Source organism: Ambystoma mexicanum, chromosome 11 (genome assembly GCF_040938575.1).
Source record: "Ambystoma mexicanum isolate Mex_15411 chromosome 11, UKY_AmexF1_1, whole genome shotgun sequence".
NCBI classification, from domain to species: Eukaryota; Metazoa; Chordata; class Amphibia; order Caudata; family Ambystomatidae; genus Ambystoma; species Ambystoma mexicanum.
The window spans coordinates 1,378,641,604-1,378,666,429 of NC_090934.1; the positions used below are offsets into that span (position 1 = coordinate 1,378,641,604).

Sequence of the window (24,826 nt, forward strand, 5' to 3'; positions counted from 1 at the left end):
CAGGCCTTTGAGGGTGCCCCCACACCCTTGTTTACTGTAATGGCTTTTGGGGTGTCCCACGCCTCCTGAAACAAAGTTGAAAAATAAAAATGAAAAAAAGGAGGCCCCTGCAGCGCCGGTTCCCGATCACAGAAGTGAAGGGAACAGGTGTTGCAGGGACACAGCAAGTTGGCGGCACACAGTGAAGTGTGCCGCCGAGGGTCAAGTAAGAGGGTGGGTGGGAGAGGGTCCTCTGAACACACCACGGGATGAAAAATCAATAGTTTGTGAATGTGAATAATAGTTATTTTAGAACAAATTACTTTTTTTTTTTATACCTCTGTCATTTCGGAATCGATTAAATCATGGACATCCATCTTCCATTCCTCAGTTACAGTGAGTGCCTAAGAAAATTTGAAGAATGGGAAGATGGCGAGCTGGCCAGCCATATGAAGAATACCTTGGCAATAGGCCTTTACAAATCACTACTGGAAGTAACCAGTACTTGCCCTTACTTCTAGTAGGCCATCCTCCAGCCTCCTGAGTCCAATTCTACGGACCACTTGCTTAAACACCACATCTCACATTGAAAAATCCTATAATGGAAAGATGAGCGCATACTTCCTCAAGCACCTTTGCAGAATAAATAGACGCTGAAGCCTTCATAGAGTTGGTGGGCACTATCCGTACATTTTAGAACCGTTACCACCCAATAGTCCGCAGAAGGCTATTTCACACCAAAACACATTAGTGTAAACTGTGCCTTGGTTATCCTGTTCATAAGGTTATGCAAAAGTGAAGGATGACCCCTGTCCTGTATTAACACACCATTACAATACCAAAAGTAGTCCTGTAACCTCCACCAGGATAATAGGCTCCTATCTCAGATTTCTTGGGAAAACAGGAACTTTGTGTATTCATTCCTAAAGCCAAAGGTTTGTTCAAATAAACCTTACAGACATTTAAAATGCAAATCATTAGTCAGAAAGGGCGGTGGCAGACCTGGTTCCCAGAGCATACCTCTCCATTTCACTAATGGGGCAACCATCCTCAGAAGGCTGGAATAACTGTATAATGCAACAGAATAAAAATTAACCTTGATTAAGAAAGGAGACAATGAGCGAAGCGAGCACCTGGAGCCACTGCCTATGCTTTGGCTCTAGGACTCTAACTCAAGGTTACTATAATTCTGTTACTTATTTGGCCACTCAAATACTACCCAATTCATAACCATTAAATTTAGCGACGTCCTACATTGTTCATGGCCAACCCTCAATTCTGGTGCCAAATCTTTTCCCTTCACTGGAAGTTGCATACAATTCATGCCTAAATGTTTCCATTGTACACTGAGCCCGCCGATGTCTGTGCCCGTCCTCTGATCTCGACGATACAAATAATGACTGTGTTCGCTTCACAGTCTTGCCAGTCAAGTATTGGTCTCGCAAAGCTACTGCTCGGCTGTTTTCTTCTCACATCTCCGGCGGACTGTATAAAACCACAAATTAGTTCCTACGGGACCCTTAAAGATATGCCTAAAAAGACTTCAGAACATAGTGTCCAGAAAACACACACTGTTTTAACTTAGATTTGTATAATGCGTCGTTTTTAATGAAAAATAAAAAAATCTTTAGAAACAATCGTGAAAGCTGTGAAATGAAATTTTAGTGTAAGTGACTATAGTCCAGTTGCACAGTAATTGGGGGCAGGCTTTTATAATTTGACTCTCCTGTCTTTGATGGAGTCGTAGATGCTCTGAGTCATGGGCAGGTAGGTGTGTGCGCTTTCATCCAGGAAATACAGCGGGTCCTTGATGGCAGATGGGTCAAAACCCTCCTTCACAAGGGCTACTTTACGTTGCTTGAAAGTTGTTGTGATCTCCAGCTCATCCTAGAAAATAAGAGTAATTGTACGTCAAAGGTCAGTACTTTGAAATGACAAATTCGGAGACTACTTTGATACAAGGCCACCATTACTTCAAAAGCATCGTCGCAACTCCCCCCCCGCACCCCCCCCCCAGAATCGCCACTCGCTTTCCTACCGACCAAGCGGACTATCTAGCCCAGCTCTTTGTTCCTCCAGTTACCAGTAATGCAAAAAGAAATCTAGCCAGTAAATAGACTTTACCTTTGAAGTCATTTTTTAAATAAACAATTCAGTACTCCCTTTGCAATTACATTTCAACATCACAGCGTGGTAAGTGCCTTCAATGTTCCGCAGTGGTCCAAACAAAACCATGCTCCAACCGAGAAGCACCTTTGGGCCCAGGCTGGATTCATGGGTCAATTCTCAGGCAATTCAGTTACTATGCCCATCTATTTATCAATATATATATATATAGAGAGAGAGATTAGTGTGGCGGTAATGAAGTTAAGGATATATATCACTTTATACAGGGAGAAATAGAATAATGTTACGCTGTAACTTTTAAACCTCATCCCTGAGAGTTCACCACATTTGGCAAGAAATGCTTTTCGTCAAATCCGTTCCCTCATGCCATATTTGGCAAACATTCATGGAAGATTTCATCACATTTGAGACGGTCACTTTAGCGTGGAATTTCCCAAACATCTGAATTGATGTACTTTGAATTCTGATTTGCAACACACCCTTGGCCCTTTTCTGCAACTGATGCATTTCATAAATCCCCAAATGGATCTATGTAATTGTGCATGTACTGTAGGCGCCCACTATGGAGTCATGCATGCATTTACGGATGTCGCGCACGCACGCACACGCGCGCGCGCGCACACACACACACACACACACACACACACACACACACACACACACACAATACAATTACGCTCAAGAGGACAAGAAAAAACGTAGGAGGCACAATAGACACAACGTTAAAATAAAAGTAGCAAGACTAACAAATCAAAGTTGAGATATACAGCCCAATCAACTTGAAAGAAACATATGCGTAACAAGGCTATGAGTCACAACCAAACCAAAACAATTATAATGAATGCCCACTGACTGAAAGCAAACCCGTATGTAGCAAAGCTGTGACTCATATGCTCGAAACAACTCAACAGAAGTACTTGTATAGCAAAGCCACAAATAATAAGCTCAATGTACTTAATACAAATACATGAATATCAACGCGCTGACACATTTGGCCTCATAAATGAATATACAGGCTGCAAAATTGAAACTCATTTGCCCAATCTACAGAATCAAAACACGTATAACAAAGTCACGAGTCATGCACCCCAATCTACAGAACACTACTTGCAAGAGTACATCATGCTCAGAACATATGCTTGGAATATGCAGCATGCATGTAACAGTGGCGTAACACAAAATGTGGGGACCCCCATGCGAGCCTTGCTGAGGAGGGTCCCCCTGCAAGCTTTGCTGAGGAGGGGGGCCCCCCAAGCTCAGCAACAAATCACAGGTCGCACCACACTCTGGGCCGGCATAGATTACCACGCTTGCGCAATATGCACAAACGTTCTACTTCAGGGGTTCACTGCACACTGTACTAGGAGAAGCATATTATAGGTGTTTTAATGCATTATACAGCACACTTTTTGATAAACATAGCCTAAAAAGCCAGAGTATTTGCAATTGTTGTGTAGGGTAACACCAGTCCACAAATCCAATACATGCAAGTCACCAACAGTGCACAGGAACATTCATGCTTTAACATAATGCTTTGCTATTAAAAATGCCATGCCACAATGAAAACATGTCCAACTGGCTGCACATTATAGACGCAGTATAGACACATAATAACATATTACAGTAAAGGCTGCCAGGCCACATTTAGATCATAACTAGACTGGTTGCACCAAAATGCCAGTCGAAGCAATAACCCTCATCATGGTTGTTTTATCACAGATGCCCAGAAAAATATACAATGACAAATTAAGAAATGACTAGACTGGCTGCACCAAGGTTCCTGTCTAGCCACTAATATCACATATCATGCCTGCTTAGCCTGGAGATGGATTAACATTATGATTTATCGCACAATCCCCACACATCCTCTCTCCCTCCAACCCCCTACCCCAACCCCAAAAATCAGCACATCGGGCCAGAATTACCTTGACGTCCCTCTTCCTTGTCCCAGTCCTGACGTATGAGGCACCTTGTCTCATAGGTAAGTACTAGGACGAGGAAGAGTGGGGCTAGGAGTAATGAAGATTACCAATAAGTAATCATGGCATTGAACACAAGCGCTGGCACAACACCATTGATCTGACTGAGGTTCAGTCCTCTCCCCACCTCCAGAAATGTTGGGCTGTTGACTCGACCTGGTTGACCCACAAAGCCGTTGCCGTACAGAAAAGTTAAGCAAAAGTTCCTACTCAGCCCCACACTGCCACTAAACCAGAAGTGATACCAATCAAAAGTGAAGCAGGCAGAGCCTGACCGGTGTATGTCCATCAATTAGGGTAGCACAGGCTTAGGGCAGGCTATACTCTCCAGGAGGGGTGCAAGCTGGCACAGAAGCATCTAAAAAATAGCACCAGGGAACCAAAGTAAAAGACTGTCCAACCAAGGTTCTACAAGAGTAGGATCCATAAACTAACAACAATGCACATAACTACTAAAAAGACAAGGAGCCCACCCCTTTAAGGGAAGACACTAAGAAAGCAGACTTTAAAGTAAAGGAGCACTCTTTGTTTGTTTAAAGGGGTGCTCAGGCAAAGATTCCAGCAGCAAAATGCTAAGGTTATTGGTAGGTCTTTCAGAAAGATAGATATGTGGTGTTTAAAAGTCACCAGGGTCCTTTAAAGAGGACCAGGAGGAAAAGGGCACTTGAAATACCTTTAGAGCTTCCCTTTCCTGGCTCAGCAGTTTCAAGCCAGGCTTTGTGGTGTCAAACAGGGAATCTCTGGGCACTTTCGGCGCCAAGCATTGGGCGAGTTAGTGAGCGGAGGTGACTGGTTCCAACAATGCGTGTTGTTCGGCCGTGGAGATGGTTTCGAGGGTCTACAATTCTGGAGAGGACAGGCAGTGTCGGGCTGGTGGTGCGGGAAGGAAAGCACCTCATGTGTGGAGAAGCTTACCTTTGGCAGCGAGCAGGTTCTACTGTCCTACCACGGCACTGTAGTACTTAAGCAGCGATGGCTTGGAGCTTATAGAACCTGGCAACCAGGCAGGCAGTGTTGAGTTGGGGACATTAGAAGACACTGTGGGTCTACGATGCTGAGACAGCAGAGCTTCGATGTACAACAAAGCTAGGGTGTTGAGGTTGAAAATGGATCCAGCAGTTATCCTGCTGCAGCTTAAATGGTGTTGATGGCGCCCAAACTGGTGATTCAGTGGTTCAAAGAGGTAGGGAGAGCCAGGTGTCTTTTTCTGTTTTCTTGATTCTTTGATTGTTGGGAGACACAGTTCAGTGTCTCATGGGGAAGGGGAGTGTGTACAGAGCAGAGCACCTGCAGGGTCTGTTTTCTCCAGTGAGCAGGGTCCTAGGTATCAGTGGCTCTGTGGCACGTGTCCAGCCAGCAATTCATTCCAAATAGGTCTGTGGTATGATTAGGGAGAAGAGCTTTCCCTTTTCTTGTTGCTCCTGGTCTTCACCTCTCTGGCCGAGGACTTCACAGGCGAGTATATTCCCAATCAGGGTCCAGTGAATCCTTCTTCAAGCGTTGCCCAAAGATGAATTAGCAAAGGGGAGGGTCTCTCCCAGACCTAAATATAGGAAAAGTGCCACCGTGAATTGGTTCCTAGCAAGTTTAAGGGTTCAATCCAGGCTGCTGTAACAAATGCCCTTTTCCTTCTAATGCCATACCCTGACTGCTTTGTCTGAAGGCTGTGGGGAGGAGTACCGTACGTTTGGGAGCCCTGGCAAAATCCAAGATAGCAAGACCCTCTGTGGACTGAAGCACTCTCCTGGGCTATTCTAACTCCACCCCCTTCCTGTGTCTGTCTACATCAAAAGAACTCCAATAATGAGCACCCTGGTGTGGGGTGACCATTGTAGATACAGGGCTCTCTTTTAAGTGACACTTCCCAAAATACCTCCCAGGGAGTGTTCCTGTTCACTGTAGGAGGTGACATCCCGTCTTAGCGGGAACAAAGATAGGCCCTCCTGAGCTGGATCTGAACATGGCTGTTGTGAGTACAAGGCCAGACATCTGGATGCACACCAGGCACTGTCACTTATAGGTCACTGTCCACCAAGATGACAATCAAATTACATGAAATGCTTGTGGCTGTATATCTGTGCAATCATAAAAGCCCCCATCACAAAACCAAACCATGGGTTGCGTTTGGTTTTTCACAACTGCCACCAAGGTTATCAGGTACATAATGATGAGCTTTTGAATCCGAGGTACACACGGGTAAAAAGCTTTGGTTTCAGCAGCTGTGTTCAGGAATTCCATTGCCACGGCATGGTAGCTGCTGGCGCAGGTGGTAGGCTGTCACAGCAAAGTCAATGGTTGCATTATAGCTTCTGGCCTGCTTTTTTTTTTTTTTTTCTTCTCTCTCTCTCTCTCTCTCTCTCTCTCTCTCTCTCTCTCTCTCCCCCCCCCCATTGGATGTCTCTGCAAGCATGCATGCATCATGATTAAGACAGCCTGCATCACTTACAGAGCAGTGACAACCAAACAAACAACTCAACCTGGACACGAAACCTATCATTCCCCAGAGGCCAGCACACCAGCAGAAGCCAGAACATCGCTAGGCTGGAAGCAAACAACAGCAAGAGGGAAACAATAGGAAGCAGCACTTTTGCTGCTATGCACCGTGTCTGCATCCTAGCCTTCAGGAATTACCTGAAGATCTCATTCTGCAAAGTACATCTGGCGCAGTTGCTGATCACTGCATTCAAACCTAATACTCTTCCCCTGCAGGTCCCCCCGGATCCTGCTCCCATATATATTCCAGGTACTCCATTACGCCTGCACCTTTACTTGAAACCTTGCCTGCATTCCCCGTGTACAGAACCCTGTTTCTTCCAAGCTGATTACGCACTTTATACATCCCATAAACGCATGCACACAGGCAATTAAACACACGTTTAGCACGTAGGCAGCACAGCCTCCAATCACACATTCCCTTTTACATAGCTCGAGAACAATCACACAGTAGATTACCTGGATCCTAAGAAACCGAGGTCTCGCATAATTCGGAAGGGACTCCGTGACATGTTTGTACAACTTCTGCCCATCGAATTCTCTCCCCGCCTTAAGTCGAATAGTAGCCATTCCAATCCTGCCTTCGTGATCTGCAAGACAATGAATGCCACAAAAATGTGAAGCTGGTACATCAAAAGCAAGGCCTACATTTCACAGGGCATCTCATCACAGCAGGGCTTAATTTGTAAGAAAAGAAGTGCCAGGGCCCAACTATTTTCTAGCAGGCCTGTGACACATCGGGGCAGGCAGCTCCCCACCGACTGTTGGGTTCCATGTCATTTCATCACGGGAAAAACCCATCAAATTCTTTTTACATTTATTTTGGGGGGGGGGGTCCCCCTGAACTCTACATGCCCATTCAGTTTTTATCTATTCCCAAACACCCACATCCCATATATATCATTTTCTAATCCCCACCAAAATATTTGATGGGTTTTTGGTTAAAACATTTGCAGTAAAAAACTCAGCGAAAAAACATCCCGTGATGAAAGGACATTTTACCCGACTGTTGATGCCCCCCAAAGCCGCTCCATACAGTGTTAACATATTTGGGGTGAAAGCTGCAACTCCCACCGGTTCATTGAGGGCGATGGATGCACCTTGCGATTTACAGATACCAATCGACATACCATATTAGTTGTTTGAAAAATAAAATACATATTTAAGGGTTTTTTCAAAACAGATTACCATTAACATTTTGCTCTGATCATGTCGGTGGCAAGCGGATCATGTTAAGGAACTATTCACAGAACAAAAAAACTAAAATAATGTTCTCCTTTGGTAAATTGATGGGCAAATGCAGGCAAGATAATTACTGAACTGAGGAGCTTGCCCGTCAAAGACTGCAGCAGGACCTTCTTGTATAAGTTAGCATTCATGACGGGCATTCCCTCTTTGATAGTGGCCTTTTCACGGACCTTGCCCCTGTGTTCGGGATGCTCACTGGTTACTTTTCTGTTGATGTCAACCCACGCTACTGGGTATTACAGTAGAGCAGGTGCTGCAATGGCATGGCGGCTGAGTGGAGCAGTGTGCAGAATTGGGCAGCATCGGTGGCCAGCATTGTCACCGTCCTACTAATCGTTATTCCTGAAAATGGATAAATAGCCCGGCCCTGCTTACCTGGGTCATCAAGTTCCTGAATAAGAATGAGACAGCCGAGGATACAAAAGACAATGGCAAGTGCACACTGTTGTTGATTGTTGTATTAGTATGGCTGACTGACCGTTAAAATAATAAAGTTGTCACAACACCAGAACAGAATTAATCTGGGATCAGAAATAAGTACCGGGGCTCAGATATAAGTGCCACGCCCTCCGTGTGAGTGGCTCACCCTGTCCTGTTTTGCATTCTAATACTTGGAGCACTGTACTTATAATGGACAAGTTAAACTAAAAGTACCAGAATGCGAAGAAAAAATACGCGTGGGGTGAACACTCACAACATCAGGCATGTGTCAATTTGAGACCTCTGCTCTTACACCCCGCGGCGCTGCCAGGCCTCCGCACACCTGAATATTCCTAGAAATGTGGGTACTTCAGCTGCCCCCGAGTGACCCCGTCACAAACTAACTGCTTGTTCTAGTGTGCAGTGGGTTTCTAGAGGTCCTCTCTCTCTACCAACAGTGCCTTTTGGTACCTCCATTAACACTGTCTCCTAGCTGGGCCCAGGGGTGTTGCTAGCTAGCATTGTGGTTGTAGCTCCCGAGATTCTATCCAGGGCTACAACCAAAAGACCAGGGGCTATAGCCTCCTTAGTCCCCCCCCCAGCAACGCATCTACAGCTGGCTAAGATTGAGGTGACGTGGTGCTTCCATTCACTCACCTTGCTGCTGACATGCTCCCTCCTACCTCCCCTCCCAGCTCAGTCCTCCAGGAATCAAGCTACTGAGAACGCTCTGTGGGCGTGACTTTGAAACCCAGTAAGATAGCTCAGTGGGATAATGTGCTTTCAGCCGGGACACAAGGTGGATAAAATGAGAATCTCTTAGGTAATCGGGGCACTTGACCCCTTAACTGCCGAGGGCATGCAGTTAAGATCCTGTACAGAATGGCTACTTGGACCTTGGCCTGTGAGTTCTCAGCCGTTGAGGGTTTATTTTAGGAATATTCCAGGGTCTGTCTGGCCGAATGCTATGTCATGCAGTGTAAGAATCATTGGCATTGCTGGGAATGTGCCGAGGCCAAGGTATTTATACCATGCACTCCATGAAAATTGGGCTTTGTGACATCACTGGGTACAGGATGTATCCGGGATTATGCTTTAGTGCCCACATGAGTCACCGTATAATGAAATCACGATTTTACGGGGATAGCAAATGTGACTTATCTTGTTTTCATTCGAGGAGCCCCCTTCCACCTCCACCCCCCCACTTTAGCAGACCCCCAATCCCACCAGTCACGTCACCCTGTCACTCCGTAGGAGAGACGGGAGAGTCTACCACTGAATTCTCTGTATTTCTGGACATCCTCAGAGTTTCCAAGGACGTGGTCCAGTCAAGATGGGATTTCGGCTTAATATGTCAGTCCAAGCCCCTCCAGTTACACCCATGGGAGCTGGCTACTGGAGCTCTGTCCCTCCACCCCTCAAATGTACCTCGCCCTGGCCTGGCGATTCTATCCGGGTCTCTTGCACTCCACGGGACCTTGGCATTGTGATCCCAGGCTCTACCTCCTGCTCTCTCATCTTTCAGCTGCACCTGTGCATGGTGGATTCCTGTACTATTTTGAATCTGATTGCGCAATACCTCGAAGAGGGAGACATGAATGTGGCCCTCATTGCACTGGTCCCGCCCTCATCTCGACGTCACAGAAACGAAAGGTGTACATCGTTCCTGGCCCCCTCCTCTCCATCACTGATGTATCGCAGATGTGAGAAAGGATATTCATTCAGACAGCCATTTAGACCGTATCCTGATGACGTTGTTGAAGAGATACATTTGCAGTCGATGGAGCAAGTAGACAGCCTGTAACCATGCAGAAGGCTGATGAGCTCATGACTAAGTCTAGGACATAGATGCGTTAGACATGAAGCATATATGCATTCCTGCATGAAGCTTCGTAGACACTTAGATTAAATTGCTTTTAGAAACGAGAAACATGATTATGACCCGTCTTAGAAAGAGGACGGACACACCTTTGCTATGCAGTAACTGCAAGTTGCACAAGAATACATAGCGACTGCTTGTTGAACGCAACTAACACAAGCAGCCATGTAAATAAAGATGGAAGCCATAGCAGCGTTGAAATGAATGGAAGGCACTGAAAGGGCTTCAGAATGCAGAGGGAAGTCTGACACAATGATTTCGCAGAGGGGCGCAGACCAGGCTGTCAGTACATTTATTGTGCACAGCCTTACCAAGGACAGAGAGGAAGAGATAAGTTTCACATTAGCAGCAGAGATAGGACACCTGTATGTGTAAAGCCAAAAAAAAAAACCACAAATGGAAAATTAAGTTTGTGGTCCTACACATGTGACTTGAACCTGGAGGACAAAGCCTAGTCATTCAAGCCAGACAGTGACCATTGTTTCCATTCAACTGAAGGCAAGATGATAAAAAGGAAATACCAGGCTGAAAGTTTAATGTTCTGTCTCAAGGCCTAGAGGATCGGAGATGGTAACTCGTTGGGTACAAAGAGCACATCCAGCGCTGTTCTCACCACCTTGAATAGTTGCTCAAGGACTGGTAACGACAAAGTGCCAAGGCTGAGAAGACCCTTGCTGACCAATCCCTACTTGTTACGCTCACCTGGCTCCCACAGAGGCGTCGATCTGAACTGGACAGCTGCGGTCTCCACCAATGTGACGCGTAGGGCCGAGATGACGGACTGGACTGGCCCACCTTGCTTCGTTTGCTTGGCCCGTAAGAATATTCTTGTGCAAATGGAGAAAGGGAATTAACCACCCGTGGAGTTGAGTGTAAATCCCCCCACCCCCGCTGTTATCCGCACGGATCACCTTTGATGTCCCCTCTTATAGTCTCACCTGATGGTTTGAAAAGATGAGCTCTCCATCCTGCATTGAGCGCAGGGGCGCATTGATAACCAGTTGCTTCACTGGCTCGAAGGAATTGGTGAGTTCCAGAACAATATTGACTCCGAAAAGTATTTCTCCTTCGCTTGTTTTAAATGTGCAGTTGCCTCCTTAAAGGCTTGTGTAATCGTAGCGTGTAGATGGTCCACTGCGGTCATTTCTAAGTGTTGGGGTGAGACAGGGTCTGAGGTTCGAGGATGGTGCCCATATAGGGTATAAAAGGGGCTTTGTCCAGTTCCAGAATGTACTGAATTATTGTATGCATATTCTGTGATTGAAAGAATGTCCTTCCAATTACTCTCAGTTTGATGTAAAATATAACGCAGGTATTGTTCAAGAGTCTGGTTGGTCCTCTCCGTTTGACCATCGGTCTGGGGGTGGTGATTGGTCGATAATCTCATGCCGATTTGCGCCAATTGACAACATTTCTTCCAAAAATGTGAAATGAATTGACCAACACGGATGGAAATCCATGTATACGAACAATGTTTTTGAGGAATTCTTTGGCCAGGATTGAGGTTGAAGGTAATCCTTTTAAAGGAATAAAGTGGGCCATCTTGGAAAAAAGATCCACAATAACTAGGATGGTGTTAAATCCATTACAAGGAGGTAGATCAGTAATAAAGTCTAACGATAAGGTGTGCCATGGTGTAGGCGGAATGTCTAAAGGTTGTAAGATTCCAGCTGGTTTTTTCTTTTGACTTTTGTTTTGGGCGCAAATGCCACAAGACATCACAAATGATTTAATATCCTTTCGCCAGGTGGGCCACCAGAATTGTCTTTTAATTTAAGCTTCAGTTTTTGCAATACCTGGGTGCCCCTCCATTAGGGTATCATGATAACGGGAAATGACTAGCTCTTGTAGTTCCTTGTGTGGCAGAAATAGCCGCCCTTGGTAATAAGGCAGATCATTGGTGACAGAGTAGTCTGGGCCTTTCTTTACCCAGTCCTGCAGGGCTGTAGGATCAAAGAGTTGCTGGATCTTTACCTGAATGTCCTCTAGTGTCTGTAGAGTAGTCATGTCAAGAATCCTTTGTTCGGAAATTATAGATACTGGTTCTGGGTTCACTTCTGCCTCTCCCATCCCTATTCGAGATAAGGCATCTGCTTTACCATTCTTACAACCTGGTCGATAGGTTATCACGAAATCGAACTCGGCAAAGAACAATGCCCATCGGAGTTGATGTGACGATTGGGCCTTGGCTGTTTTTAAATACTGTAAGTTCCGGTGCTCGGTGATCACAGTAATGGCATGCCTGGCACCGAGAAGATAGTGCAGCCAAGCCTTGAAGGTGGATTTAATGGCTAATAACTCCCTGTCAGTAACCGCATAGTTTAACTCGGGTGCCGAGAACTTTCTGGACCAAAATGCTACTGGGTGAAGCTGGCCAGTTTCAGGGTCCTTTTGAGACAGGACAGTTCCCATGGCTAGACTGGATGCATCAGTTTCCACTATGTATGGAAGGTCAGGGCGCGGGTGCTTTAATACAGGTGCAGACGTGAATTTCGCTTTCAGCTCTTGGAAGGCATTTTCAGCTTCTTCAGTCCACATAAAGCGTTTATTTTTTCGCAAGAGTGCTGTGATGGGATGAACGACATGTGAAAAATCTGGGATGAATCTGCGGTAGAAATTGGCAAAGCCGAGCATGCTTTGTACTCCTTTAACTGAACTTGGTGATGGCCACTTAAGGATTGCATCCACCTTTCGTGAGTCCATTCGGACTCCCTTTGGGGTCAGGATAAACCCAAGGAATTCAACTTCTGTGGCATGAAAAACACATTTTTCTAGTTTTGCATATAGTTTGTGCTGGCGCAATTTCTCAAGGACTGCTCGGACGTGCTTCACATGGTCAGATTCTGAAGAGGAGTATACTAAAATATCATCGATGTATACGACAACACAAACGTCAATGAGTTCACGAAGGACATCGTTCATGAAGTATTGGAAGGCTGCTGGTGCATTGCACAACCCGAAAGGCACCACCTGGTATTCGAATAACCCATACTTAGTGCGAAAAGCAGTCTTTGATTCGTCGCCCTCTTTTACACGTACCAGATGGTATGCCCCCCGGAGATCTAATTTAGTGTATATACAAGTGTCCTTCACTTGGTCTAGTAGTTCAGGGATCAGAGGCAATGGGTATCGGTTCTTAACAGTTATCTGGTTCAATGCACGGAAGTCTATGCACGTTCTGAGGTCACCTTCCTTTTTGGGCACGAAGAACAAAGCTGAAGATGCAGGGGACTTGGATGGGCGAATAAAGCCATTGGCAAGGTACTGGTCTAAGTATTGTCGTAGGTGAAGGTTCTCAGGTTCCGTAAGGGCATAAATCCTGCTACAAGGGGGTTATGCACCAGGTATGAGATCGATTTGACAATCGTACGATCTGTGAGGAGGTAAGGTGTTTGCCTGTTCTTTTTGGAAGACATCTTGGAATTCTTGGTATTCTGGAGGTAGTTGCATGACTGCTGTGGTTACTGTGGGCAGGCCTGTGTTCTGATTTTTCTTTGGGTAACAGGTTTGTGCACAATCCGGGAAGGTTATTCTCTTCTCTCGCTAATCAATACAAGTATTATGTGTTTCCAACCAAGGTATCCCCAGTATTATTTGGAACTGTGGGGCTTTGATTAGATCAAACACAATAGTCTCTTGATGCCCATCCTGACCCAATAGTGTCATCTCTGCGGTGGAATGAGTTACAGGCCCAGAGGCAATTTCAGTTCCATCGACTGTGGTGATGACATCTGAGGTGGTTTTTCAGCAGAGAGGTAGATTCATCCTGGAAGCCAATTCATAGTCCACATAGTTTCCTATGGCCCCGCTATCAATGTATGCCCTTACTGCGTGCATACGCGATGGCTGCCCTGGATCTACGAGGATCATTGGTATGATGAAATGCGAGGCCTGAGTATCCTTCTTCAAGCTCGGCAAGCGGACCTCTATGCTTGTCGGGCGTGGTCGTTTCCCGAGTCTGACTCCATATAGCTTTTATCAGCAGCTCCTACCACCTTCTTGGGTGGTTTTACAGGGCAATCCCATAGAAAATACCCAGAAGTTCCACAATATAGACACAATTGCATTTGACGTCTCCTTTCTCTTTCCTTCTGGGTTAAGGGTTCTTTAACCCCTCCGATTTGCATGGGTTCTGAAGCATCTGCTCCTTTGGGGTTAGCGTGGGTTTTGACCAACACCCGATTCTCAAACTTGGCTCGATCAGCCTTTCTGTTCTGAAGTCTGTGATCTAACTGGACCACTAAGTCAATATATTCAGCGCAGTCTTGAGGTGGGTTCACAACGTGAGTCAAGACATCCTTGAGTTCTCTTCGAAGCCCTCGATGAAATAACGTGATTCGTTTTACCTCCGGCCATCCAGTTTCCACTATCAACCTATTAAAGGTCGCGATATAGGATAGAAGGTCCTGGTTACCCTGTCGTAGGGATAAAAGTTTGTTATCCAGGGCCTTTCCTTGGGAGTGCCGGGCAAATAGTCTTTCCATGCTCGTTTGAAAGCCCTGAAAATCCCGTAGAATTGGGTCATCCTGAGTAACTAGTGGAATTGACCAATCAGCTGCACTGCCGCTGAGATATGACAATACAAAGGCTACCTTGGCTTGATCGTTTGGGAAGGCTCCAGGTCTGCATAAAAAGTGCAAGCGGCATTGGTTCATAAACACGGCAAACCTTTTGGGATCTCCGGCAAAGCGTTCGGGTGGAGCAAATGGAATATTTCCTGGTAGGTTTATTTGCACAGGGTTACCCGATAACACAGGAGCTGGATTTCCCCCGGAACCAGGTAGGGGTGCTTGTCCAGCCTGGCTTTGCAATAGTTGCCTAGCAAGGTCATCAGTTCGCTCCTTTGACAAAATCAGTTCTCTCCTAAGAGCATTGGTTTCTTGACAGGCAGAATGCACTTCAGCCCTCAATTCCCCTACTAATTGGGCCAATTGGTCAGTCTCTGAGGTATCCATAACGCCCGGGCAGGAATTTGTGGGTAGGCTTCGTGTTCTGCTACGCTCACCTGGCTCCCACAGAGGCGTCGATCTGAACTGGACATCTGTGGTCTCCACCAATTTGACACATAGGGCCGAGATGATGGACTGGACTGGCCCACCTAGCTTTGTTTGCTTGGCCCGTAGAAATATTCTTCTGCAAATGGAGAAAGGGAATTAACCACCCGTGCAGTTGAGTGTAAATCCCCCCACCCGCGCTGTTCTCCCCACGGATCACCTTTGATGTCCCCTCTTATAGTCTCACCTGATGGTTTGAAAAGATGAGCTCTCCATCCTGCATTGAGCGCAGGGGCGCGTTGATAACCAGTTGCTTCACTGGCTGGAAGGAATTGGTGAGTTCCAGAACAATATTGACTCCGAAAAGTATGTAGTTCATAAGAGTGCAAATGCCTGACTTTCACTCTTGTCCGATTCCTGGAAGATTGCAGCTTGACCCTAGTGAAGAGTTCCTCGTGGCAACCGGTAATATTCTGGTAAGGATTTGTATTTCCAACACAGTTCGATAAATAATGTCAATATGTAACCTGTTGCTTTCTCCCTTATTCAGGCACTGAGAGAAAGTATGAAGTCTTGGGGAATAATACCTCCGGCGGTAAAATCAGGTAAGTCTAATGTGGTGAGGAGGGTTCCCTTTGATAGTCCCTTTGTTGCACCTTGCTGTCCTTTTGTTTCCCCTTAGGGGCCGGGGTTGGGCAAAGATGCAGTGGAAGCTGCGCCGACCCGTGAAGAGGAATAGTATCCCCGGTGGTAAAATCAGGTAAGTCTATGGGGGGGTTACCAATATTCCTCTGTGCATTCCCTTGGCTCACCTTGCTGTTCTTGTCTACTCCTTAGGTGCCGGAATGCGGCGGGAACATGCAGGAGGATGCAGTGGAATGTGAAGATGCTTCGAAGGCCGATGAGTTCAGCGCGGCGCTGCAGCAGGCGAGGCGACGCACATAAAATAACTTCTTTCTTCCAGCTCGAAGGCGCGATGGATCGGGAATTCAGGAAAGGATCAAAGGTATTGCTCTTGTTCTAATCTTTTCTCCTTCTTTCTCCCTTTTTCTAGGAGCTCCAAACTCGAGGCGGGCGTGGCAGAAGACTGGATGCAGACTTGCAGGCACGGTGAGCGTTACGCTGCTGGATGCAGAACAACACGAAGCGTGTGCTGCTCTTTGGGCGTGGTTTAAATAGCCTCCAAAGTAGTCCCACGTAAGTATTCCTCCCTAGCCTCGCCCGAGTAAAAAAATAGTCCCTAGGTAAAATAGTCCCTTCCAAGCCTCGTTTGGCTTGGAGCTCTTGCAGCATGGTCTGCATCAGGTAAACTTGCAGCATGGTCTGCATCAGGTAAGTTCTACTCTATGAGCCTGGCGCCTTTGGCGCCAGGACTGACTCTCCATATGAGCCTGGCACCATAGGTGCCAGGACCGCACCCAAACAACCCCTAGCAGGGGTTTTTGGGCTTGCCCAAAATAACTTGATGCCTGCTTCTGGGGTTGCTGGACCTGGTCTGGGTCCCCGGAGGTAGGCATCATGACACTACTCACCTTCCATGCTCACTCACACTTTGTTGCAAGGCACAATGGCAGCGCACTAACCGGACATGTCTGTCGTTGCAACATTTAGTAGGTGGTCACAGGTGGAGCCACCAAATACAGTTTAGCCAATAAGATTACTAACACCATGTGCATCTTATATATAGTCCACCTCTCTAACCAACCTCAGGTTACCATAGGTTTTTGCAATGTATCATTTATTATGTGACATCATGTCGCCTTAAATTTTCAGGACGAGCCTGAGAACGATGATAAAGTATTGGAGAATTGTCTGTTGTCCATACCTCGATCCCTGTTTTTGAAACTTTTCAATAAACTGTAAAATTGGTCATATTTTTGGTGCAGGGGATTTCCCCTGAACCAGTTCCTCTTGCTTGTATTTGGAGACATTAACAGACCCCAACTTACTTCAGGCGGTAGCAGAGGACGGTCGCCAGAGGACGGATGACAAGATGAATACCTGTTTCTAGAGGGTCAGCTTAGTTTACGGATGATATTGATCCCTGTGTCTAGACACTAGCTTAGGTCGTGGAAGGTGGTACCTCATTCATTTTTATAGAGGTAATCCTATGCTACATTGTAGAAGGACCAAACTCCCGAGTGGGCATTTCGAAGAGATGGTTTCCCCTGTGAATGAAAAAGCAGGACGACTGCTGTGGGGTATCTATGTTGTGGTGTTTTTGTGTATTGTGGGGTTTGAGAGTGCACTCAAAGTGTTTTTATGCATAATGGTTGGTATGTTTCACACCTACTGTGAGAAACCTGAAGGTGTCTTCCCAGCTAGTCCTCGGGGATCTGTCATCCAGCTGGCCAGGACACGGCCATTGCTATTGGATCCAGTTCCTGGTGGTGGACCAGTGAGGGAGGACCACCTGGATGGGGGGGGTTCCTTGGGGAGTGGGACACCGACGGGTGAGACGCAGTATCCCCCTTCTCTCAACACCTTTTCCCCATCCTACCACGTAGGATATTCTAAAAACACTGCCCCCCCCTTTTCCAACCCAAACACTTTTGCACAACACGAAAAACAACGGACTAAAACCAGAACCATTTACCTGACCTGTCCCAATACAAGGATCAGGCAAACTCAAGCAATTGACCAGAATCACAAACACCTGATGGCCCTTTCCCTTCCCCACAGGGAAAAAAGGTGGAGCACAAGAGCACAGGTCAAGCAAGGCAGACCGTACAACGTGAGGGCTAACTCGGCACGGCAGGTCAAGAGGATGAGAAAGACGGCGCATACTGAGAGGGTGACAAGGAGAGAAGCGACCTTGCCCTTTCCGATCAAAACCAGTGAAACCTCAGCAGGCGAAAATATAAGACTGCAAACAATAGCCAGCGTGTGTTGCAGCAGATATCGATGGTACACAAGACCCTCCTCTGCTGATTACCAAGCAAGGGAGAGACGCTTGTCTCGGTGGTACCAACCTTAACTCCAAAAAGAAGGAAAGCCAAGCAGTTCATCACAGCCAGTGAGTCGAGGGGAGATTCGATAAGAAACCGAACTGTGTTGAACTAAAAGTAGCAAACGGCTAATTTGCACTGTGAAAACCTTGAAGATACTATTGATGGAGAAAGGGGAAAACCATCAACAGAGGGGTACAGAACCACATGGGTGCTCATACAGGAAACTCTGGGCGAATACCCGATGGTAGAAACTACCGTAACCAGAAGCCTTTGGGAAGAGGCAAAAAGAGGTCAAAGTGGTCATACAGAGGTCTTGTAAAATCCTCTGTATCGTAGAAAGTCTTAGACCTACAGATAATTGTGAAGGAGAGGGAAATGAATCTTGCTTGGTGAAACTAGTGCATGAACGGTTTTTGGATAAAAGTAGGCAAGAGTGAACCCGGCAGAGGGATGCTAACGAGAAGGGGCGAGGCCTGAATTCCCTATGAACAGTGTGTTGACAGGAGTGAACCCAATCGAGGGATGTCCACAGTGAACTGTTTTGCAAAAGGTGGCCAGTGAACCCGGCAGAGGGAGGCCAACAAACAGGGGTGAACCCTAAGGAACTGTTTAAAAAGACACCAAGACTCAGGAAAGTATGAAAAACCGTAGTGAACCCAAAGGAGAGAGGCTGACGGCTGAAAAGGGTCCAAGCATGGCAGAGAGAGATCCAGGGGGTGGAAAGCAAACACCCCAACGTTCATTTGGAAGGAACTATTTGTTTGTTGGTTCATTTTTTTAAACCATCAGTCCCTCGAAGGCAAGAGACTTTTATTGATAGAGACTTAACATCGAAGAACCCGATAGCTGGCACGGAACTGTTGACTCGTGTTGGGGAAAGCTCAAGTGTATGCTGTGCTCAGGAGATCCACTTTGTCCTGCGCTCAAAACGTGGAGAAGGGAGACCCCTGGCAATCACATCCTGACTTATTTGCGAATATTTCTTTCTTTATTGAGAACCGTATCCCACACACTTTTTGTAATGAGTTGTAAGGATTTGGCAATAGTTTTTAGTATAGGCCTTTTACTTTGACAAGATGCCACAAGGACTGTGTATATCTGTAGCAGTAGGGAAGCCATTATCCCCCATAGAAAAAAAGGAATGATTCCTACAGACTTGGTTTTGATACCCTCTCCGGGGTGTTACATTCGATTGGCGCCAAAATCTGGCCTAGCATGGAAAATTGGGATAGATGTCTTAGCAGGCGTTATTGATCCCGACTTTCGGGGAGATGTAAAGGTTCTCTTAACAAAACCATGGCGAGATCCCTTTTGAGATACGTCAGGGAGATCAAATTGCCCAGGGAATTTCGGAAAGAGCTCTATATCCTCAGTTTAAACAATGTGAACCAGATAAAACAGAAAGAGGAAACTTAGGCTATGGGGAAGCTGATAAATCGATTAATATCAAAGAAAGGAAGGGAGAAGAACCCACTATCTATCCCGACCGAGCCTTCGTCCAGCAAAATTATCCGGCTCTCGCTGAAGCGTTTTTACAAATCATTCCAGATGAAGAAGGCTTAGAAAAGGGGAGTCCCTTTTTCTTTATACAACAAGGATTGCTTTACAGAAGAGAAACCTCTCCAGAAGGTATGGTAAAACATAATTGGCAATTGGCAATACCCAAAAGCCACCGAAAAGTATTGGAGATCACTCATTCCCATCTTACTGGAAGGCATTTAGGACAATCTAAAACCCAGGCACATATTAGTGGAGTTTGTACTGGCCAGGTACCATGCTGATGTAAAAACATTCATCCAGACATGCAAAATATGTCAAAAGATCAGCCAGCACATTCCGTCACTGGCCCCTTTGAACCTGTTGCCGATCATAGAAATCCCCTTTTTGAGAATTGATATGGACATAATTGGACCACTTGAAACATCCAGATTAGGCAATAAATATGTCCTGGTGATCATGGATTATGCAACCCGATATCCTGAGGCATTCCCAATGTTAAATAATACCACGGAGCAGATCCTTAAACATCTTCTACCATATTTTTCCAGGGTCGGTTCCACCAAGGAAATACTAACGGGCTTATGGCGGAAGTCAAAGAGCTACTTCACATAACCACCTTGTGAACTTCTGTGTACCATCCCCAAACCGATGGCTTGGTAGAAAGATTTAATAAAACCCTAAAACTCATTCTATGAAAACTGGTAGACAAGGAAAGGAAAGACTGGGACCAAATGATCCCATGGGCTCTATTTGCAGTGACAAAGCCCACCACCCCACCCCAAGCTTCCACAGGTTTTTCTCTCTTTGAATTACTCTATGGAAGAGAACTGAGAGATGTCCTGGACATGATCTGGGAAACCTGGGAAGAATGAGAGGAGGCACCTATTCCCATCTCACAAACCACCACCCGAATGCGAGAACATATGAAGTTGGTCCGAGACTTAGTTTGTACTCATATGGAAAAAGCCCACAGCCACCAAAAGACCTCTTATAACAAGAAAGTGAATCTAAGATCATTCTCCATAGGACATAAAGTACTGGCCCTCTTACCAACCACAGAGAACAAGCTGGTCTCCAAATGGCACAGACCTTACGAGATAGTGGAGCAAACGGGAACTTGTACTTCTAGAATAGCCCAATCGGACAGAAAATAGAAAATCCAACTATATCACACAAATCTATTGAAAGAGAGGAAGGGGAACCCATCAGCCACCCATGCCAAAGTATAAGCCTGTCTGGTTCCCGAAGACACAGACAACTTTGATTTAATTCCTTCCGAGTTGTCTACTCAACATCAAAAAGATCTGAAAGATGTAGTAAGTTCTTTCCCTGATGTATTCTCAGAAAAACCAGGAAGAGTAAAATGTACATACCATTATATTAGAATACCTAAAGGTAAAGTGGTACACTTAAAACCATATAGACTCCCAGAAGCCCGTTAACAGGTAGTGATAGAGGAAGTTAACAAAATGTTGAAAGCCAACATTATTGAGCCCTCCTCAAGTCCATGGTCCTCTCATATGGTGTTGGTCTCTAAACCTGAGCGTTGCTTGAGATTCTGTATAGACTTCTGTCAAGTTAATGCCATATCGGACTTCGATGCCTATCCCATGCCACGCATCGATGACCTAATCAATAGGTTCAGAGCAGTCACCTTTCTATCTACCCTAGATATAACCAAGGGGTACTGGCAAGTTCCCATATATGGACCAGATATGGAAAAGGTTGCGTTCTACACACTGCTAGAATTATTCCAATTTAAAGTCCTCCCTTTCGGTTTAATGGTGTGGCAGCCACTTTCCAGCTCCTCATGGATAAAATCCTACAACCCTATTCTGATTTCTGTGGAGCTTATATTGATGATATCGTCATTTATAGTAAGACTTGGGAGGACTTTCTATTCCATCTTTATACCATCATGAAAGTCCTCAGAAACGCTGACCTAAACTTCTAAACCAGCTAAGTGCAGGTTGGCCCAATCAGCCATGAAATATCTTGGCTACTTCGGAGGGAACGGGAATGTACAACCGAAACATGAAAAGGTAAAAGCCGTCTTAGATACACCAACTCTTAAGACCAAAAGAGATCTTAGATCTTTTCTCAGGTTAATAGGATAATACTGAAGGTTCATCCCCAACATTTTATATAAAACAGCTCGGATGACAACTTTAATCATGCCGAACCCCAGAAATTTCATTGGAATGACGAAGATGAAATATGTTATAATACCTTGAAGCAGACGTTGTGTCAGAACCCAATCCTAAAGGTAGTCGGCTTCTCTAAGGAGTTTGTATACAGACCCATGCCTTCCTTACAGGGTTAGGAGCTGTCCTGTCCCAGGTTTGCGATATACTGGTACATCACATATTATTCACCAGCCGCAAGCTGTTCCCACGGGAAAAAAAATACTCTGTGTTGGAACTGGAGGCCCTGACCATCAAGTGGGCCATTATCCATCTTAGGTACTAATTATTGGGACAAAAGTTCACACTTGTTACAGACCACTCAGCCCTAGTTTGGATTAGTCAACGCAAATACTGCAACCCTCGGGTCATGCAATGGTTTCTGGACCTACAACCGTATTGTTTCACTGTGGAACACTGAAAAGGAAAAGACCAGGGAAATGTAGACTTTCTTTCCTGGTTCCCCAGTGAAACAAATGTGGCTACATTGCATGGAGGAAGGGTATGTGAGAAACCTGAAGGTGTCTACTGTAACGCTCACCTGATTCCCACAGAGGCGCAGGTCTGGCTTCGAGTGCTGATGCTTCTTCAATGGTGAAGCGCAGGACTCTGAAGATGGACAGGAAGGGCCCCTCTACTCTGGATTCTCCGGCTCGCAGGAATATTCCCCTGTGCGTGAAAAGGGAGTATTACCTACTGACTGAGTTATGCTCAAGCCTCCCACTCTCTTCCAACCCTCCACGATACCCTTCCACGATTCCCTGTGAAGTCTCACCTTAGGGTCAGGAAGGATGAGCTCTCCATCCTGCTTCTGATGTGGGGCGCGTTGAAACCCAGTTACTTCACTGGATTGAGGATTATGGGAGTTCAGGTAAGCTTGACTATTCAGGTAAGGCTCTGTAAAAGTTCTGTTGCAAGTTCAAAAGTCCAAGCTTAATAATAATGTTCATTGTCTTTTTCCCCTTAGGGGCCGGGGTTCTTAATGCCGGAGATATGGCGCCGACCCGAAGTGAAACGTGCAGTTCCAGTAAATGACAGGTAAGTTCTGGATGAGCGCTCAGGTAATGTCTTTGCATTCGCTCATTCAATGTCTTTGTCTTTTTTCCCCATTGGGGCCGGGGTCCGGATGCCTGGAAGCGGCAAGACCCGAAATGAAATGGGAATGACCCAACAGGTAAGACTTAGAAGGAAACTGAGCTTTTCCTATTCCCTTCCTTCTCTCACCTTGTTCTTGTCTTTCTCTCTAGGTTCTGGGAAGTGGCTGTGGATCCGGAAGATGGTGGCATCCAGGAAAGGTGAGTGAAATGCAGCGCTGCAGCGATCGTAGCGAAATGCTTTTAAAATGATGTCTTCCTTTTCAGGATCGTCGGTGTGATGTCTCTGTGGTGCTGATTTAGCAGGTAAGGTCTTTTGTCTCCCTTTGCAGGTGACCCAGGATACTGACAGGCGTGGCTGAGGTCCAGATGCAGGAGCTGACACGGTGAGCGTCCAGCTGCGAGGAGCAGAACAACGCGAAGCTTGAGTTGCTGATCGGGTGTGGTTTAAATAGCTTTGGAAGAAGTTCCAAGTGTGTATCCTTCCTCCGATCAGGTATGTATCCTTCCCCGACCACACCCTGGTGGAAAGTAATCCCACAGGTAAAGTAGTTCCATTCAGGCCTCAAGAGGGCCTGGATGTGGCAGCATGGTCTGCATCAGGTAAGTGCACATTAAAACACTTGAACACATGTCTAGCTTTATGAGCCTGGCGCCTAAGGCGCCAGGACAGGGGTCTAACATGAGCCTGGCGCCTAAGGCGCCAGGACTGTGTCCAAAGGGCCCCAGCTTGGGCCCGCTGGCACTTCCATGGGGGGAATGATGCCTGCCTCTGGGGTTGCTGGGTCGGACCTGGCTCCTTGGAGGTAGGCATCATGACATCTACCTAGCTAGTCCCCGGGGATCTGTCATCCAGTTGGCCAGGACACGACCATCGCTATTGGATCCAGTTCCTGGGAATGGACCAAACTTGTAGTTTGCGGGTCCGGATACAAGGGTGCCACTGAGTTTATCGGCACCCTGGTTTCCGGACTGGCAAACATGTGATGAAACCCATCACCTTTCAGGAGACTTCTTGCAGATAAAGGCAGCACTTGGCAATGCTGAAGGGGAAAGTCAAAAGGGTGAATGATGATGTAGAGGGTTAAATAAAATGCCAACATAGTCATCACACCATTCACAGGAATTCAGGATTAGTGGGTGACTGGACAGTTGTTTTTAAAAAGCAAAATGAACACAATCTGATCCACAAGGTCCAGATGCAGCCAGAACACCACATGACAGTGGTGCAGCTCTTGGAAAGAGATGCAGTGCAGAGAACTAAGCATATTGGATGGGTTGCACCGCAAACCTTAGCATTGGCTTGGTGCGCTTATTGCAAAATGCATCTGTCCCAATATAATTGTTTCTCACTTGATATTGAAGCGCATTAGGAATTTTCTTTTCCACTTCATTATGTGTGGCCTAAGATTCCTCATTCATGCTTACTTTTCAGGCTACCGTAGTTAAGTTAAAATTGTACCAGCATTGCCCCTTCATTTAGCCATACTGAGCTGCTCTGAGGTGTTAAGATAAAAGCACACCGACACCTTCGGCCGATTCCAAAGCAAATGAATGCAGAATTAATTGGAGTAAATGCCTCCAGGGAAGCTGCACTCAACATCAGCCAAAGTGTAAACTAACCGAGTGACAGTTATAACCTAGCTGCCAGTGCCAGTTACATAGAAAATCCATACAGGTTGACAACCTTCTTTGGGTATGTTGTAGGGAAGTTGAGCTCTGACAACAAGAAGATTAATTTACAGAGGGCCTAAAGCAGAGGAAAGATTTGCTCAGTAACTGTGGGGGACGGAGCACAGGGAGGTTTAAAGTACATGGGCAAACATCTACCTCATACTAACTCACCCGATCAGTAAGCAACTCCATGGAGCTGCACTGTTTCCCCTAGTCCCGCACGCTGCACCCTCATTCAATGAAACTAAAATGCCTTCTGGGGTTTTGGAATTGGTTGATGCCAACTGGACGTAAGCAGCAGTGAA

General features: G+C 46.1%; 1 protein-coding gene across 1 annotated transcript in view; it reads right to left on the reverse strand.

Annotated features, from left to right (window-relative positions):
- Positions 1 to 1,553: 1,553 nt before the first annotated feature.
- The window catches only part of SLC27A2 (solute carrier family 27 member 2), a 385,293-nt gene continuing 362,020 nt past the window's right edge, over positions 1,554 to 24,826 (reverse strand). Inside the window, exons 9-10 of the mRNA XM_069624975.1 lie at positions 7,038 to 7,168; positions 1,554 to 1,866 (exon numbers count right to left, since the gene is read on the reverse strand). Of these exons, the coding sequence (XP_069481076.1) occupies positions 1,690 to 1,866; positions 7,038 to 7,168 (308 nt within the window). The 3' untranslated portion in view covers positions 1,554 to 1,689. The remainder of the gene's footprint in view (positions 1,867 to 7,037; positions 7,169 to 24,826) is intronic.